General features: G+C 38.6%; 1 protein-coding gene across 6 annotated transcripts in view; it reads right to left on the bottom strand.

Annotated features, from left to right (window-relative positions):
• The window catches only part of USH2A (usherin), a 942,943-nt gene that overhangs the window by 123,319 nt on the left and 804,168 nt on the right, over nt 1-15,456 (bottom strand). For all 6 annotated transcript variants that reach the window (XM_075595608.1, XM_075595610.1, XM_075595609.1 and 3 more), the window contains one exon: nt 7,665-8,019. In XM_075595608.1, the coding sequence (XP_075451723.1) occupies nt 7,665-8,019 (355 nt within the window). The remainder of the gene's footprint in view (nt 1-7,664; nt 8,020-15,456) is intronic.

Raw genomic sequence — 15,456 nt, 5'->3', positions numbered from 1 at the left:
AATATACTAACATTTGTTACATACCAATTATATATATTTTTTTATTTTATTATTTATTATTTTATTTTATTATTATTATATTTTTTCTTCATTATTTTCTTCGTTTAGTTATTTTCATTTGTTTCATATTATATTTTTTATTATTATTTTTTTATTTTTTATTTCATATTCGTTCATTTATTTATTTATTTAATTTTATATGATTCATATTTTTTCATATTGTTTTTTATTGGGGGGAACCATATCAAAGGAACCATAACTGATTTAATGAGCCATTCGCAGTTTCACTGTACCGGCCGTGTATACTTACACGTGCATGGCTTAATCTTTGAGACAAGCATATGCTACTGGTTTTTTATTTATGTGTATTTGATTTGATCTATGTGTGAATCCTCTTGTCACTCACATTGCTTATTTATAACACTACTCAGGATTTACTGTAATACCACCCTGTGTGTGTTGCTTTGTTATTTATCTTTGAGCATTTCTTGCCGGCATGACTCCATTCATGCTGAGTTGCGTTTTGCTGCTGTCTATCAATTGCTACACAATAGCAACATGTTACATCATGAATATTCATGTAGAGAGGGATATACCCCTCCCCTTTACACTTTCCAGCATAACTATTGGCGGCTGAGGTGACCAATGGGTTGCGCCCTTTGGGTATTTAAGTATCCACTAGCCTACTTGGCATTACACCCCCTTCCCCAGAGAAGAAGCGCGTTGATCGCGCAAAACGATCGTCGGGCATTAGTGACGTCACTGCGGTGACGGTCACGTAGGAACGCGACGGATAACACTTGCAGCCTCTGATTTTGATCCATATTGAAGATCTGTGAGCTACTTAGGACGTTTATCTCAATGGTGTCTTTGCAGCAATTCACATCAGGTTGTATGCGTTGTGCCTTATTAGAGGTGATTTAGTTCCTAACAGCAGTCTCATTCACTGCTGTCTGTGTGGGTATTTGTTCAGTCCACTTTACAATTAACCCCTTATATCCACTCTGCACCATCATTATGGTGGTTACTAATGTATAAGTGACATATCAACTGTTACTTTTGGATATGCTCTATTTTGAGCCTTTTTGGGAACCAATTATTATTGTGATATGCTGCTATTCTGCAGTGTTTTGGGGTGATGCTAATTAGTGATGTTAGTATATTATGGACACTGGCCCCTCATTTTCTAACAGGGCTTTACACTTGTGTTCATACTAGCATTCTTGTTTACCGTATACTTTCCGTTTCGTTCACATGGGGACTCTTTTATGTATGGTTTATTAGTTGTCATTTTATGCATTTCGTCATTTTTTAGCATGTAATAAAATTGTATATGTTTTAGTTGTGTTATAGTTAGGGTTATGTGGATATTTCCCATTTGGTCTGTATTAATTTCATATTAGTGGTACTAGTTATTTAACTGGTACTTTATGTATATTCTACTGTTTACAATGAGTGCAAGTTATAGGGACTTTTAGTGACAACTTCTTGTCACTTATCAGTGTTTTTTAACGACTTTTCCCTATGCACCGTTGATCTCATTCCTTTGTAGTTGGTGAGCAAGGTGTTTTTGTGTTATTCATAATATGTACTTCACCAACTTGCTACAATTCAGCCGTCCTACCTTGAGGTTTTTTTTAAACACCACTGTATATATGTTTTTTTCACTTGCGTCGTCTTTATTGATTTAATATTAAAATGTTGTTATTTTGCGACCTTCTAGTATTTTCTCTTATTGAGGGATTTAATAAATTACTCTTCTTATTGCAATATTGATATTCCTTCACTACTTTAGTCACATTAATATACCTAAACTATGAGAGCAAATTGAAAGGGATTCAGTGTAGGCAGTCTGTCCTGCACCTTTGTTGTTTCTATATATGGTACATCCCTATGCACCTAAGTTATTTCTTATACTGGATCGAGGTTGAGCAGTTGGTTATCCAATAGTATATATCCTGCACGCAGATATTACAGTGCATCAATGACGTGACCACACTGACACATAAGGGTCGCCGCTGTTTTCAAATGTGTAATACTTTGACCTAAAAATGTAATTCAGCTGAAACATGGAAGTTTTCATAAAAATCACATATGCTCTTTTGGAAATATAAGTAGTATTCTGTAATAAATGAAAACAAAAATTAAAGTATTTGTTACGGTAATAGTAAAACATGGTTAATGGACTTCCACAGTATATTTTTTTCACTGTCCTTTTTTTACCAACTTTAATTGTAGTCCTGGTGGTTCTCAATATATAGGGCAAATAATTTGGATAATTTTCAGAAGAAATTAAGTATTCTCTCTGATGATTGACCAGAAACTCACAGTTTAACCATTTGAACAGAGAGATATATGAAGGACTCCCTTGTTCCATGGAACTATATTATATTTGCAGACGTATCATCTTTGTCAGGTTATGGGACCAGTATGGCTTCTAGAACTTTTTACTACATCTTTAACCCCTTGAAAGCCATAAGGCCATGTTAAGCATCCATTTACTTTGCCATCAGAATGTGCCCCTGAAAGAGTTACAAAAAATGTTTAATAATGTTTAATACATTTTGCAAATGTGTTGTTTACAGTACTTGATAGAGAGCCCTATAAACCATATTTATTGAACAATGTATTAAAGCTTTGAAGCGTTTGTAACCATTTTTGCGTTCTTAACATTTTATAGGTTCGGGTGGCTTCCAATGCATTTGCAAGCCCTCTATATACTACTGTATGATTGATTTGAGGTTTATCAGTGTGAGTGTTAGGCTGCTTAGAATGTTTACCCGTTGTATGCCATTAACACCCAATTTGGGCCTACTTATCACCTTGGTTAAAAATAAATGAATATGATTATCATAGTTTAGTGTATCTATTGGCCTATGACTTGCAAACTATATGGAGGCCAGGGTTCCTATGAAATCACTGTTTCTCAGTTTCTCAGTGAAATAGGCATGTTAAAGGTATAAATTAACATATTAAGGAAATGAAACGGGAATAAATAAAGAAATGTACAATGACAGAAATAAAGGAAATGGAGTTTGAAAGAAAGAGCTGTTATTCATTTAAGGTCTATTTGGAAGTGCTCCCTGGCCTATAAGTGCTTAGATTCATTCCAATAATTCCCATTAATCCACATTGCTCTGCTTGACTGAGTGGATTTTCACCACAGTGCTCAGGTGAATTCACACTTTATTACCATAAATTACATACTTGGCATCCCATCTTGGACTCGATGTATGCCAAGAGAAAGAATGGCTAAAATCCCAATTAATGTACAATAACAATCCATTTGATACTACTATCCAATTTCTCCATTTACTTTTCTTTTGAATCTAAGTAAATATTTAACCACTGCAATAATGCAACTATTAGGAGTTAACAATTTCCACTTTGTCTAAAGAAATGTGAAAGTGCTTTTGATAGCATAAAAAGAAAAAAAAACGTTAAAAAATCAAGAACAAATTTAGAAAGCAGCATGAGTCTGTACAAAAGGGACCAGACAGGCGTATTGCTCAGTGATTGTCTCAATGATCTGGATACACCGGGCTCTGGCAAGGAACAAATGCGGTATTAGTGCATAAATCAAATGTGTACCACTAAAAATAACGCATTTTTTATCAGGTCCATTAAAAAATAGACAAAGTACTGCATTTTTAGGTATCATCGTGCCATACATCATGTTCCACTATCTATCGGAACACAATTAACAGCAGAAATACCACACTCTCATCACCTACTGTACGCTGGTGTTACTGTAGCCCTGTTTTGCATATGTATGTAATGGCCAATATATTGGCCATTATATGCATAGGCAAGGTAAATACACCAGTATGGAATAGTTGATAACATATTACTTTAAATACATTACAGTACATATTAACCCCTTAGTAGGTCAAAAGGTCAACTAGTCATGGGTTTCCAGAAGAAGATAGAACAGAAATATTTACCAGGAGACTCTTCATTCAACAGAGGATTGAGCTCTTCATGGCAAATTGAGGATCAAATGTCGTAGCCCCAGGATGGCACTGGATTACAAATAGGCCATTGGGCCTGGACTATTTATTTGTTTTTTCTTTGCCATTGTGCTTGAAATGTATGGTTTCTGGTGTTTGGTGAGTTTTTTGTTAGCCATCAGACTTTGGATTGTTTTTATGGTTTTTGTGTAGGTTTTTTTTGTTAACCATCAGGCTTTGTATTTTTTTTCTTTTTTAATGGTTGGGCATTGGCCCTTTATTGGATATGTTTTGGGGGGCTTCAACCATTTATATTAAGACAGCCTTCATCCCAGCAAGGGTAAGTGTCACAGGAGACCAGGACTTTTAACCGGGATCATTCAGAAGGCAAAACAAGATAGTGAAATAAAATTAGGTTTATTCAGGTAAACCCACTTATATACAAATGTAATACAAAATACAGACAGAATACACACTTACTGAGGGTCTGGGGGGGAAAACTAGCCTCAAATAGGTGCAGGGCGCCTGCTTCAGAAGGCTTACCCTGACTGGGAAATCCCAACCTTAGCCGCAACCACTAAGTTCTAAAATGAGAACTTGTACCTAGCGTCTGACTTAGTCTCTGTTGGGCAGGCTTTCCTAGCTTCAGAAATGAAGCTGGCTGTTCTGTTATTCATAACAGAGCAACTTTGAAAAGCCTGCCCTTGCATCACTGACTCAAGCCACAAGATGGTCTGGTTCTCTGCTTCGGCCATCTCCTTACATACCCTCTGCTGTTCTATGTTCAGCATGGAAAAAGGAGGAGCGACCAATCAGAGTGTGGGAATTCCCTCTCACTAGCCAATAGAAACTGGGGCTCCTCTCTTGGCTGACGTCAGAGGAGGAGGTGTGCCAAGCTGGTTCCAAGAGCCGTGGAGCAGGAAATATGAACTGGCCAAATGGGAAATGCGCATAAAAGCTGCATCTTCCCACAGCTAAATCATTGCCACCCACTGGGCAGGCTCCACCAGATCTGGCAGTCGCAAAAGGTGTCCCACAGGGTGCCTTTGTACTTTGGACCGGGCAAATCGCCCTTCCCCTCTCACCAACCGGTTTGTCACCTCTGGACATCCTCTCCCCTTTGAACTCCGATGTCTATCCAGACATTCCGGCACCTATGTGGATACCCGGGCTGGCTGTATAGACATTTATACAAAATGCACCAAACACAATAAAACATACTTTAATAAAAAATATGTCTTGGGAACCCTGTATCTGTGAGGGAAATGGGTCTGGGATATATGGGCTCGAAAACCTGGAGTGTGGGGGACAGTGTGCAGCCCCGGTGTAATTCACCCGCCTACCCGCAAGTCATGCCTGTACACCGGGGAGAATTAGGGGACTACCGGTAACTTTGTCCCCCGAACTCCTGCAAACAAAATAACTGCATTTCCCCCCAAATATCCCACCTAAAACGTACACTGAGGAAGTCTTCTATTTCCGAGACAATGAGAACAGGTAAAACAGAAAAGCAGGGCATGCAACATTACATTGTCCCTGGCTTATGGTGCTACTTAGCTGCCAGTGACCCACGGTTTTCAGGGGTAACCTGTCGGGCTCCACCTTCATTGTGAAGTCTGGCTACACTCGACCGTCACAGTAAGTAATCCAATTTGTGTTACAGGTCAACATTGATGACCAATGTGGCTATCTAGGCCCCCATTGAGAGAGCCTAGGTAGCCACAGTGACAATCAATGGATTTATGGTTTTAGTGTACACTCTTTTAATGCCAGAAGGTCCACCAATGCAGTGTAAGGGATTATATATAATTGGACATGTTATTTAAAAAATAAATTAAAAAATTCAACTATGTTTTAATGTTGATTTGTAAATATTAATATTTTTTTCTATTCCCTTCTGTTTGTTGGGATTTACAGGATTTGCCCTTCCCTTTCACCGACAAAGTACCATTTGTTATTTTGTCATTCTCCTTCCCCTGTTTGTTCTCTGATAGTGAGGGGCACATGCATAATTAGAATGAAATGCAAATAGTGGTTGGGGTTGGGTCAAAGACTAAAGTAAACCGTTGACTGACTATCGTAGTGTCCTAGTTGAAGAAAAAATTACTCAAGGAAAAATATGTTTGCTGTATCTATAGCATGGGTTTTCAAGCAAACATCTGCAGACCACCAGTGGTATCTAAAGACATTAATATTGGTATAAAAAAAAATCCTCTACATTTTTCCTCAATTACTCTACTCTTAATTAATCTGTAGAGCAATGCAAATTCAAGAACTGAAGTGGTCCATGATAAAGGCACGTGTGAAAGCTGATGCATCATAGGTCAATAAAAAGTCTAGGTCTGTGAAGCAACTCTATTATTATTGTTAAGTTTAATTGACATGGCTCCAACATATTCCACTGTGCTAAACAATGTATTGTAGCGTAAGGACAAGCACAAAACATATAATACATAGAACCCCAAAAATTGTGAAACAATAGGTAATAAGGACCCTCCACTACCGCTACCATCTCTCGGATTATCATCTAACAGCAAGTAGGACTAGTTGAAACAAAGGAGTAATGTATTTTCAAATAATTCAGCTAGCTAAGGTGATTGAAGCTTAGATGAATATCTAGTAATAATAGCAATAATAAAAAAGAATAATACATTAATGATGTACCTGGGTACTCGGCACCCGATGCTTTGTCAGCTACTTGGAAATTACCTGGACCCGGCAGTAGGGGGCCGGAACCGGTGTCACGTAATTTCCGGGCAGCTGAAAATAGTTCAACACTTACCTGCAGTCGGCGACGGAAGACCGGTGAGAAAGACCGCGTCGACATCTGGGTGGCAGCAGCCGAAATCCTTGTTCAGCCGGCGAAAGCAGCAGGAACAGAGCAATCAACTTATCCATGTATGAGCCGGGAAACCATGTGACTGGAGCAGGACAGTTCCGATTGGACAGCCTGCTCCTCCCCGGACGATTAAAAAAAATGACATACTATCATAATAAAAGGAAATCAATTGACTTGAATTAACTAAATTCTTAAAACATAAAAAGAACATGAAAAAAACACATGGGAAATGCAGTGCATTAGAAGTGCATTTAATATATCAAACTAAAGTGCATAATAGCAAGAAAAACCACAAAGGGGGTGTGCTAACTATGTAGTGGGAGCATGGCTCTGCCAAGATGTGGTGATGTTAGGTCCAGACCGCAGTCTCCGATAACCGATGGAACGCCCGCTCGAACTTCCTGGTTTAGCTGCACCAGATATCCTCACGTGACCTCAGCATTTCACACTGCATTTCCCATGTGTTTTTTTCATGTTCTTTTTATGTTTAAAGAATTTAGTTAATTCAGTCAATTGATTTCCTTTTATTAAGATAGTATCATTGTGTTTTTAATTGTCCAATTGTATTTATTTTGGTACTTATATATTTAGGTCCTCTGTTGGCTACAGTGGAACGTTATTTTTACTTATATTAAATATCATAACATTTTTATGATTACTGACCCCCCGGTGCGCTGTTTGCATCTTTCTTGCAGTTTGTTGGCGAGACATCCCCAGGGAGATCTCACATAGGAGTTTGGGGAGTATCTTCAGGCTGATAGCTGCAAGGGGCTCAGATCCATCAGTGTATACATCCTACTGTAAGACAGCACGTGTGTGAATTCCATCCTTTTATTGCTACTTATGTGATGAGCACACATGGAAAAATAACTTACCAGTACTGTTAATGCTGTCTTAGCTGAGATGCTTAAAGTTGGATCACTGGGACTCTCTTGACAAATTACACGATAATGTGTTATAGGCCCATTAGGGTTAGCAGGCTGTGTCCATTTGACAATCACTGAGTATGCACTCATTGCTTGAGCATTAGGTGGTTCCATGTCTTGAGGTGCTGCTTCAAGGGTATGTATTAAAGACCATACACTTTCCATGGAACCCTTGGAGTTGTGGGCTGTGACACGGTATTCATATGCAGTATAATGTTGCAAGTCATTTGAAGAGTCAATATATTCCAAAATCCCTTCAGACCAAATGAACACAAGCATATTTTCTTGTTTACCAGCAAGACGCCTGTAAATAAATAAAACAATGTATTTAACCTTTGAGTAACCTTCCTTGAGCTACTTCTGTTAGATAAGTCGTCAAAAAATATAAGTTTGTATGCAGCACATAGAAAAATGAGTCAGAGATTCAAAAAACGAAACTTTGATGAATAAAAAATGATATACAAACATAGAAATTGATGGCAGGTGAGAACCAATTGGCCCACCTTGTCTGGACATACAATTATACGTATGTTCACAAGTATGGCGACTGTACATATTATACGTACATCAATCAACAAAGATATTTTTTTTTTTTGGTCCAATGTTTTCCATTGGTAAGTGTTGGAAAGTTTTAAAGTTCACAGCTGGTCTCTTTCTTGCATACCATTCAAGTCTTCACTGCTTTTGCCAACATTTATGCTGCACTGATAAAGGTAAATATAAGCCAGGGCATTTTTTTTCTTCTCTTCCCAATAAATTATTGTATTGTAAAGTATATTTGGCATACTGGGAAGTAGGATTATATCATTGTAGCCACTCTCCTGAAGAGTTACTAACATTATTGCTGTGTGTAAGGCCCCACCCTGTGTTGCCATAGGATCATGACATCACGGAGGGTATATAAAAAAGGGGGAATGTTCAAAAAAGCTAGGTTACAGGAGGACAAAAGGAGAGGAGCCTCGGGTAGAGTAGTGTAATGTTTATAAAGTAATAGCACAAGACCAGCCCCCGATGTTTATTATGTTGTAGATAGGGACATTACCCATTCAGTAAGGATCCCCAAGAGAAGGAATGAAGTCCTGAATATTGCAATAAAGGAAATATGGAATGCCATAGAGGGCCTGAGGAAAGTGGGCTCCCAGATGTTGGCGAATCAGCTCTAACCGCGGATCTGCACTAATATTTCTCATCAGTCTTTATTGCATGTTCCGAAGCAGGCCAAAGGTATTGAGCCATGTAAGAAAGGCCCAACAGGACTCCATAGCGGCCTAGTGAAGTCGAATTAATACAGATGATCTCCCAAAGTAACAAGAGGTGCTGGGTCCCACATCTACGTAAACCAACATAAACCCATTAAAATAATAAACAACAATTACGGAAAGATTGGATATCTTTTTTTTTTTTTTTTTTCCCAAGATAGAAAGTAAGCTTATATGTGCCTGGCAAAAATGTAAGCTGAGTGAGTTATCCAAATGACTAGCACTAAAAAGCATTTTTGTGCATGTGGAACAGAAAAAAGGAGCTGTTATTGCACTTTGTCTTTTGTGTGTATTTTTTTTCCCCTTGGGCTAACAGGAATTTAAAAGATACAAAACAATCACCAAGCTGTGCTATTTTACACACTGTTCCTAAAATCTTTTATGTCGTTTTAAGGAATGATATGATGCAGGAAAGAATGTAAGAATTCTGATGGAACATTCTTTCCATACTGCTTGACACAAAGTGCTTTCTTGCACTGATTTAAATGGATACATTCATATAGCATTATGTAAAAACTAAGAAAGATTTTCAAAACTGCCACACTCTTTCAAGCTGCTATAGTTTGATTAAGAACAGATATAATGTGTTGAGAAGCACGTTGGATTGTAGTGTGCATAACTGTATAATTATAGAAATGCTAGCATGCATTATTCATTACAGAAGATTGATGTGAGATTGGGGAGATGAAGCAATTGCATATATATAAATACATATATATAAATATATATAAAATATATATATATATATATATTTATTGCATATTTATAAATATATGTATATATTGTAAAAATACAGATAGCACTCCGATACAAATGAAAGCAGGTGCTTGTCCCATAGAAAAGGTATAAGGCAAGGCTCCTTACCAGGCAGACCAGCAGATCCAGGACCACGAAGTAGGGAGAGACAGCACACTTGGTAAATATCAAAAACTGTATTTATCAGCAGGCACAGTCACCGAAATTTCGGTCCTAGAGACAGCACTCCCGTTAAAAAGGTCCTGTCTCTAGGACCGAAATGTCGGTGACTGTGCCTGCTGATTAATACAGTTTTTGATATTTACCAAGTGTGCTGTCTCTTCCCTGCTTCATGGCCCTTGATCTGCTGGTCTGCCTGTAAGGAGCCTTGATATATATGTATATATATATATACACACACACACACACACACACACACACACACACACACACACACACACACACACACACACACACACACACACACACACACACACACACACACACACACACACACACACACACACACACACACACACACACTATGTAGTAATACACACAATTAGGAGAATACAGTACATACAAATTTGTTCTAATGACGGGAAAAAGTGATGTATACCTTACAACGCAATTCAGATTATTGTATGGAGAAAAGGTGATAATAGTTGGCAGATATGACAGAGAAGTTCCACTTACAGTGATTATTTTCATAAAATGCTGTTTTATTCAAGAAACATTGAATGTTTCTTGAATAAAACTGCATTTATGAAAAGCCCACTGATTGGAAGTTTACTTTTTTGCATATTACCTCTCCCTTTTTTTTTGGACCATTATTGTTGTGCTGGCCACACATCTAGATAATCTTTTTTCTAGATTAAATTTTGTTATCCCATTTTTTATATTACAGATACTATAAGAAATATTTTTATAATATTGTCCTTTATTGCACTACTTCCTAAAGGTACGGGAAACATTAGCTACAAATATTAAGAATCTAGTACATTTTAGTACATTGTTACTATTATTATTGTATAATGGCTCAAAAAAGTCACAAGAATGATTTTGTGATAGGGATCCAATATTCTATGTTATTCCTTTGCAGTCAATCATGACTGTTTTCCATATTGATGGCCTCCTCAAAAGGGTTAACTAAATGACTCTTTTTCAAGAGATATATAGGTATTTCACTGTGTATTTTTGTCACATTGGATGTTGCTTTGGACTTCTTTGTTTCTTGTTGTAAACATACAAGTGATACCTGAAGCCAAATGAATTAATGTGCTGATCTACAAAGAGGATTAATTGGGGGGGAGGGGGTATCATTGATGGCAGCTAAAAAAAGGTAGTGTAGTTTAGAAGGCTGTGGCCAATATCCAGATCCTGGTTAGTCAGCCTCAAAAAAAACCTAACATTTTTGAGTTACCTTCTGTGCATCACAGAGAGTGTTGACAAACAGGTCACCACTTTGTTGGGGGCTATATTAAATATAAGAAATCGTGGGCCTGACAGCAATTCATAAGAGTAACAAATGGATATCTGTCACTGTTGCGATTAGACAAATCAAATCATACCACACACTGCATGGGTAAAAAATGCAAAAGACAGATAACCGTTTCTACTTCGAAAAAAGACAGGCTATCAATTTTTTATATGCAGGTGTGAATGTGGAGTACACAGACATAATGGTGATGATGACGTCTGTCTAAGTATTAGAGAAATTAAGATATGAGGTCTTTGATATATTTAGTCAGACTTTTGAACGTCAGAAAACAGTTTGTTTTCTTTCAAATCATAAAACTGTCCACCAGAGCTGATTTACGACAGGGGCGGGCTTATGTTGAGATCCAATAGGGAAGAAATAGTATAAAAGTTTTACCAAGGTAATATAAAAATCAGAATTCAACAGAGGTGTGTTTTGGGATCAGAAGACTAATTCTCTTCTACTCCAGTGACCTCCCTGGAACAGGACCTATGACATAATGGTAACATATTGTATAGGGATTCCTGTTTATGTTATCCTTTTATTTATAGAAACTGTTCTGCATTTATTGTAACTGTATGTTCTTGTAATAATCTTTTTATGTAATCTAAGCACTGTATTTTTGGATACTAAATCCAAACTTGTATCAAAAGTATCAAAAGTGATACTTTTGGCTCTGATTGAACTGATTACATGCTTTGTAGAGAGAAAAGTACATTTTCAGACACATTTTGCTACAACAGATTTTTGTGTGTTAAGTGCATAGTTTTTCTTTAATAAACAGGGACCTAAGACTCTGGTGGATAGATATAGATTTTATTTCTGCATATTTCTTAGGTGGTGGTAGTGGATAGATATGATTGCAATCGAGTAAGCGGTACATATTAACTTATTGAAAGTACCCTGCCCAGGAGAAAGGTGAGTCAGCTAGAGTAGCCATGTATATTAACCCTGGCTGCATATGTAAAGTTGGCCAGCTACAGAGCTGTGTATTAGCCCTTGTTACATATGCAGATCACATGCTCACAGGTGTGCCGTACGTGACAAGAGCATTGTCCAAACACCAGGGGATTGGAAAATGTAAAGAAGAAGTGCATGGTCAACCGTTTTCAAAGGCTGCAGACAGGTTGATTAGAATGAGAAAGGAGTAATGTCCTTGGGATTTTGCAACGTTAAGGTTGTTTGCTAATTTGGTGAGTGTTGTTAAAAGAGCAGTGTGAAAACCTGATTGGAAAGGAGAGCATGGTAGCTGAGGAAAGAAAGCATGTGGGAAGATACACGCCACGCCAGGGTGATAGATGGGTTAATGGGTCAAGTATATTGTTCTTAAGAATAAGTCTCAAAGTATTTTTTAGTAGTACAAAAAGAAATAGTTGTATTTTAGCAATGTTACAGAAAACAAAGGAAAGGACAAGAGGAAGAGGAAAGAGTTGATATTAAGCTGACCTTTTTGTGGGTTCCTGAGGCAACATTGAAATAACACTATCATGAATGAAGCTGGTAGGTTTTGTAACTTATGAATGTCAAAAATGTTATAGTTTATTTCTGTGACTAAGTACATTTTGGACAATAAAGGATGGACTGTGAGATAGAACTCATTTTTACAATGATTGGAAATGGTCTTGTGCTGCTTGTAAATCACTTACTGTAGTAGGTCTAGTTCACTTGATAATACATATTATCATTCCAGAACAAATTCAGACTTTAACATGATCATTTATACTTTGCATATGTTAAGCAAAATAATGTTATGAATAATATGAAAATATGGTCTTGTATAGAAAAGGAAACAAAGTTAAGATAGTCTCAACATTCTTGTGGCAGACAGAAATATAACCACATGCCATTTTAGAGTAATAAATCTTTACTTTTCTTCAAACCCGTTTGTTTTAGTATGTCAAAGATGTCATTTAACAATGCTGCTTCTGTTCAGCACACTTTGAAATGCCTGTTTCACCAATGAGCTGAATGAAATAGTAGAATGCCTCATTTCTGTAAGAAAATGGACCAATTGACTTATACGCCAAGTAGAAAGGAGAGATACATTCACAAATGTTTTCTGGCAGCACGTTTGGCAAATATAGCTCCTCTGATAATTTCGGAAAAATAACAGTTTGTGAAGAATCACTGACTTCACTGTCTGCTCTGCACACCACTAATTGTATGGAGTAGGGACCACTGAACTAACACTTAAACTGTATTTCCTACCGTGCCGTTTACACAAATGTTGCAAATAATGTTGCACAGATAGTATTTCTGTAACTGCATAATCTGGAATTTTACAGAAGAGCAGAAATGTATTTCATATATAACCTTGAGAATCAAAGCAAATATTAAGTAATAGATTATTTCATAATAATGTTAATAGAAATTAATTTATAAATTTAAAGCTCTAGAACTGGGACTTAATTCTATCGTTTGGTACCATCATTAATTTTAATGATTTCATTAGACCTCATAAGAATTTTCTTTGGTTCTCAAGCAAAAATGTATCATACTGTATATATTTTTAAAATAATGTATTTGTGCGTATTCTGCATTTAAGCTGAGGGAAGATAGGTAATATGACGTTTGAAAAACTGACTGCTGTGATGACACAGTAACCTTTAAACATGACTGTGGGATCGATGATTTTTTTACATTTATTACCAGTTAGTGTGCAGCCTAGAGTTCCCCTCGCTGCTTTTCAATTAAATAAATGTAGCCGGGTCCACTGTACCACCCCCCACCTCCCCTTTACCTCAGATACAGCAGTAGGGAAGGGGAAGGCTACTACGGCTGTGGGGTCATACAGGGAGGCTGAGGCTGCGTGCGGCAGTAGAGGGAGGAAGCTCCAGGGCTCCGCAGTGCAACTGGCTAGCGGGGGCCGCCATGTTGCCGGGCGCATGGCGCAAGATATGGCTCACGCATGCGCAGAGCGTACTGAGTTTGCAGTGGCCATTTGGGGAAAAGTGCGCATGTACAATGGCCCGATAGAGCGGTCACCATCTTCTATATGCTCCGCAGGGAAACTACATATCTTAGGCTCCCCTGGGGCGGCCGATCATGTGATGCAGAGCAGCCAATAGGGCTGCCTGGATCCTCTGAGGAGAGATTTGCTACATTTGGCATGCTTAAACCATGCGCTGGCAGTTAAAGCCAGGACTCAGAAGGGCAAGGTAGTGTCCGGGTGCCAGTGGCTCCCAGACTAGGCCCAGATTGCCCCTTAGGTCCCAGATAGGCCCCACTCACATATAGGTTGTGGCTGCGTCAGGGAAAGGACCCAGATAGGGCCATTTCCCCAGTAGTCTGATAGTGATAGACATCAGCGACAGGACGCCGCATGGTGACTCGCGGCCACCTACGTTAATAGACTCTCAAAGGTGAGACCCTCCAGCGGCAGTTCATCCCACGCAGAGGCGGACGCCTTCGCAGACGACAACGTTGCTGGATCAGCAGATCCCTGTTTATTATTTGGCAGCACCCGGGTACTGGAGTTCCTGGGCAGTTACCACACTCAAGTGCACCAACAGTTCACAGGGTAGTGCTACTCCATACACTTTTGGGTGGGCCTGACATTGGGGAAGGACATCAGGGTATTGGTGCCTAGCACCCAATGTACTTTGGGGACACTCCTCAGGTGTACAGTATGCCGTATTATAAGTACAATTACTGTGTGGTACAGGCTGCTATGATATATGTTCAGTAAAACCCGCTCTTATATACCTCAGTGTGTGATTACTAGTAGTATTGGTTCCTGTGAGGGGTTCATCCCACTATGCTGGGATCCCTCGCAGGTGGAGGCGCTGCACCAAAGCAAACAAGGGATCACCCCAGGCGCCCAGTGGCGGAGGCTCAGGCCTTCTGGTAGCCAGATAGGTAACAGAAGTACCAGTAGTTCCTTTAGTTATGGGGAAAAGGGTCTACATAAACACACAACACTGACTTGGGGAAACAATGTCACAGCTTTTTTACATTTGATAAAACAACCAGATGACCTTGCCAGGCTGCCTGTCAGTGATCCTCAGTCCATGGCATTGCCACAGCTAGTGATATTACTGCTGCCATAACTCTGCACTAGCAGACGTATTATTGATAATGGAGAACACTCCCCAAACTGAAAGGCTGAAGAGGTGTGAGCTATGGTATACCAACTGTTACAATTCAAAACACAAAATTATTGGGCCCCAGCCTGGCAAGTCAAATCCACCACAGGCAATGGCATTTAACCATTTAAACTGGCCTTACTCCTCCCACGAAACGAAATATCTTTGCTTAACACATTTTC

Source organism: Ascaphus truei, chromosome 4 (assembly GCF_040206685.1).
Source record: "Ascaphus truei isolate aAscTru1 chromosome 4, aAscTru1.hap1, whole genome shotgun sequence".
NCBI lineage: Eukaryota > Metazoa > Chordata > Amphibia > Anura > Ascaphidae > Ascaphus > Ascaphus truei.
This window is presented reverse-complemented; position numbering and strand designations above follow the sequence as displayed.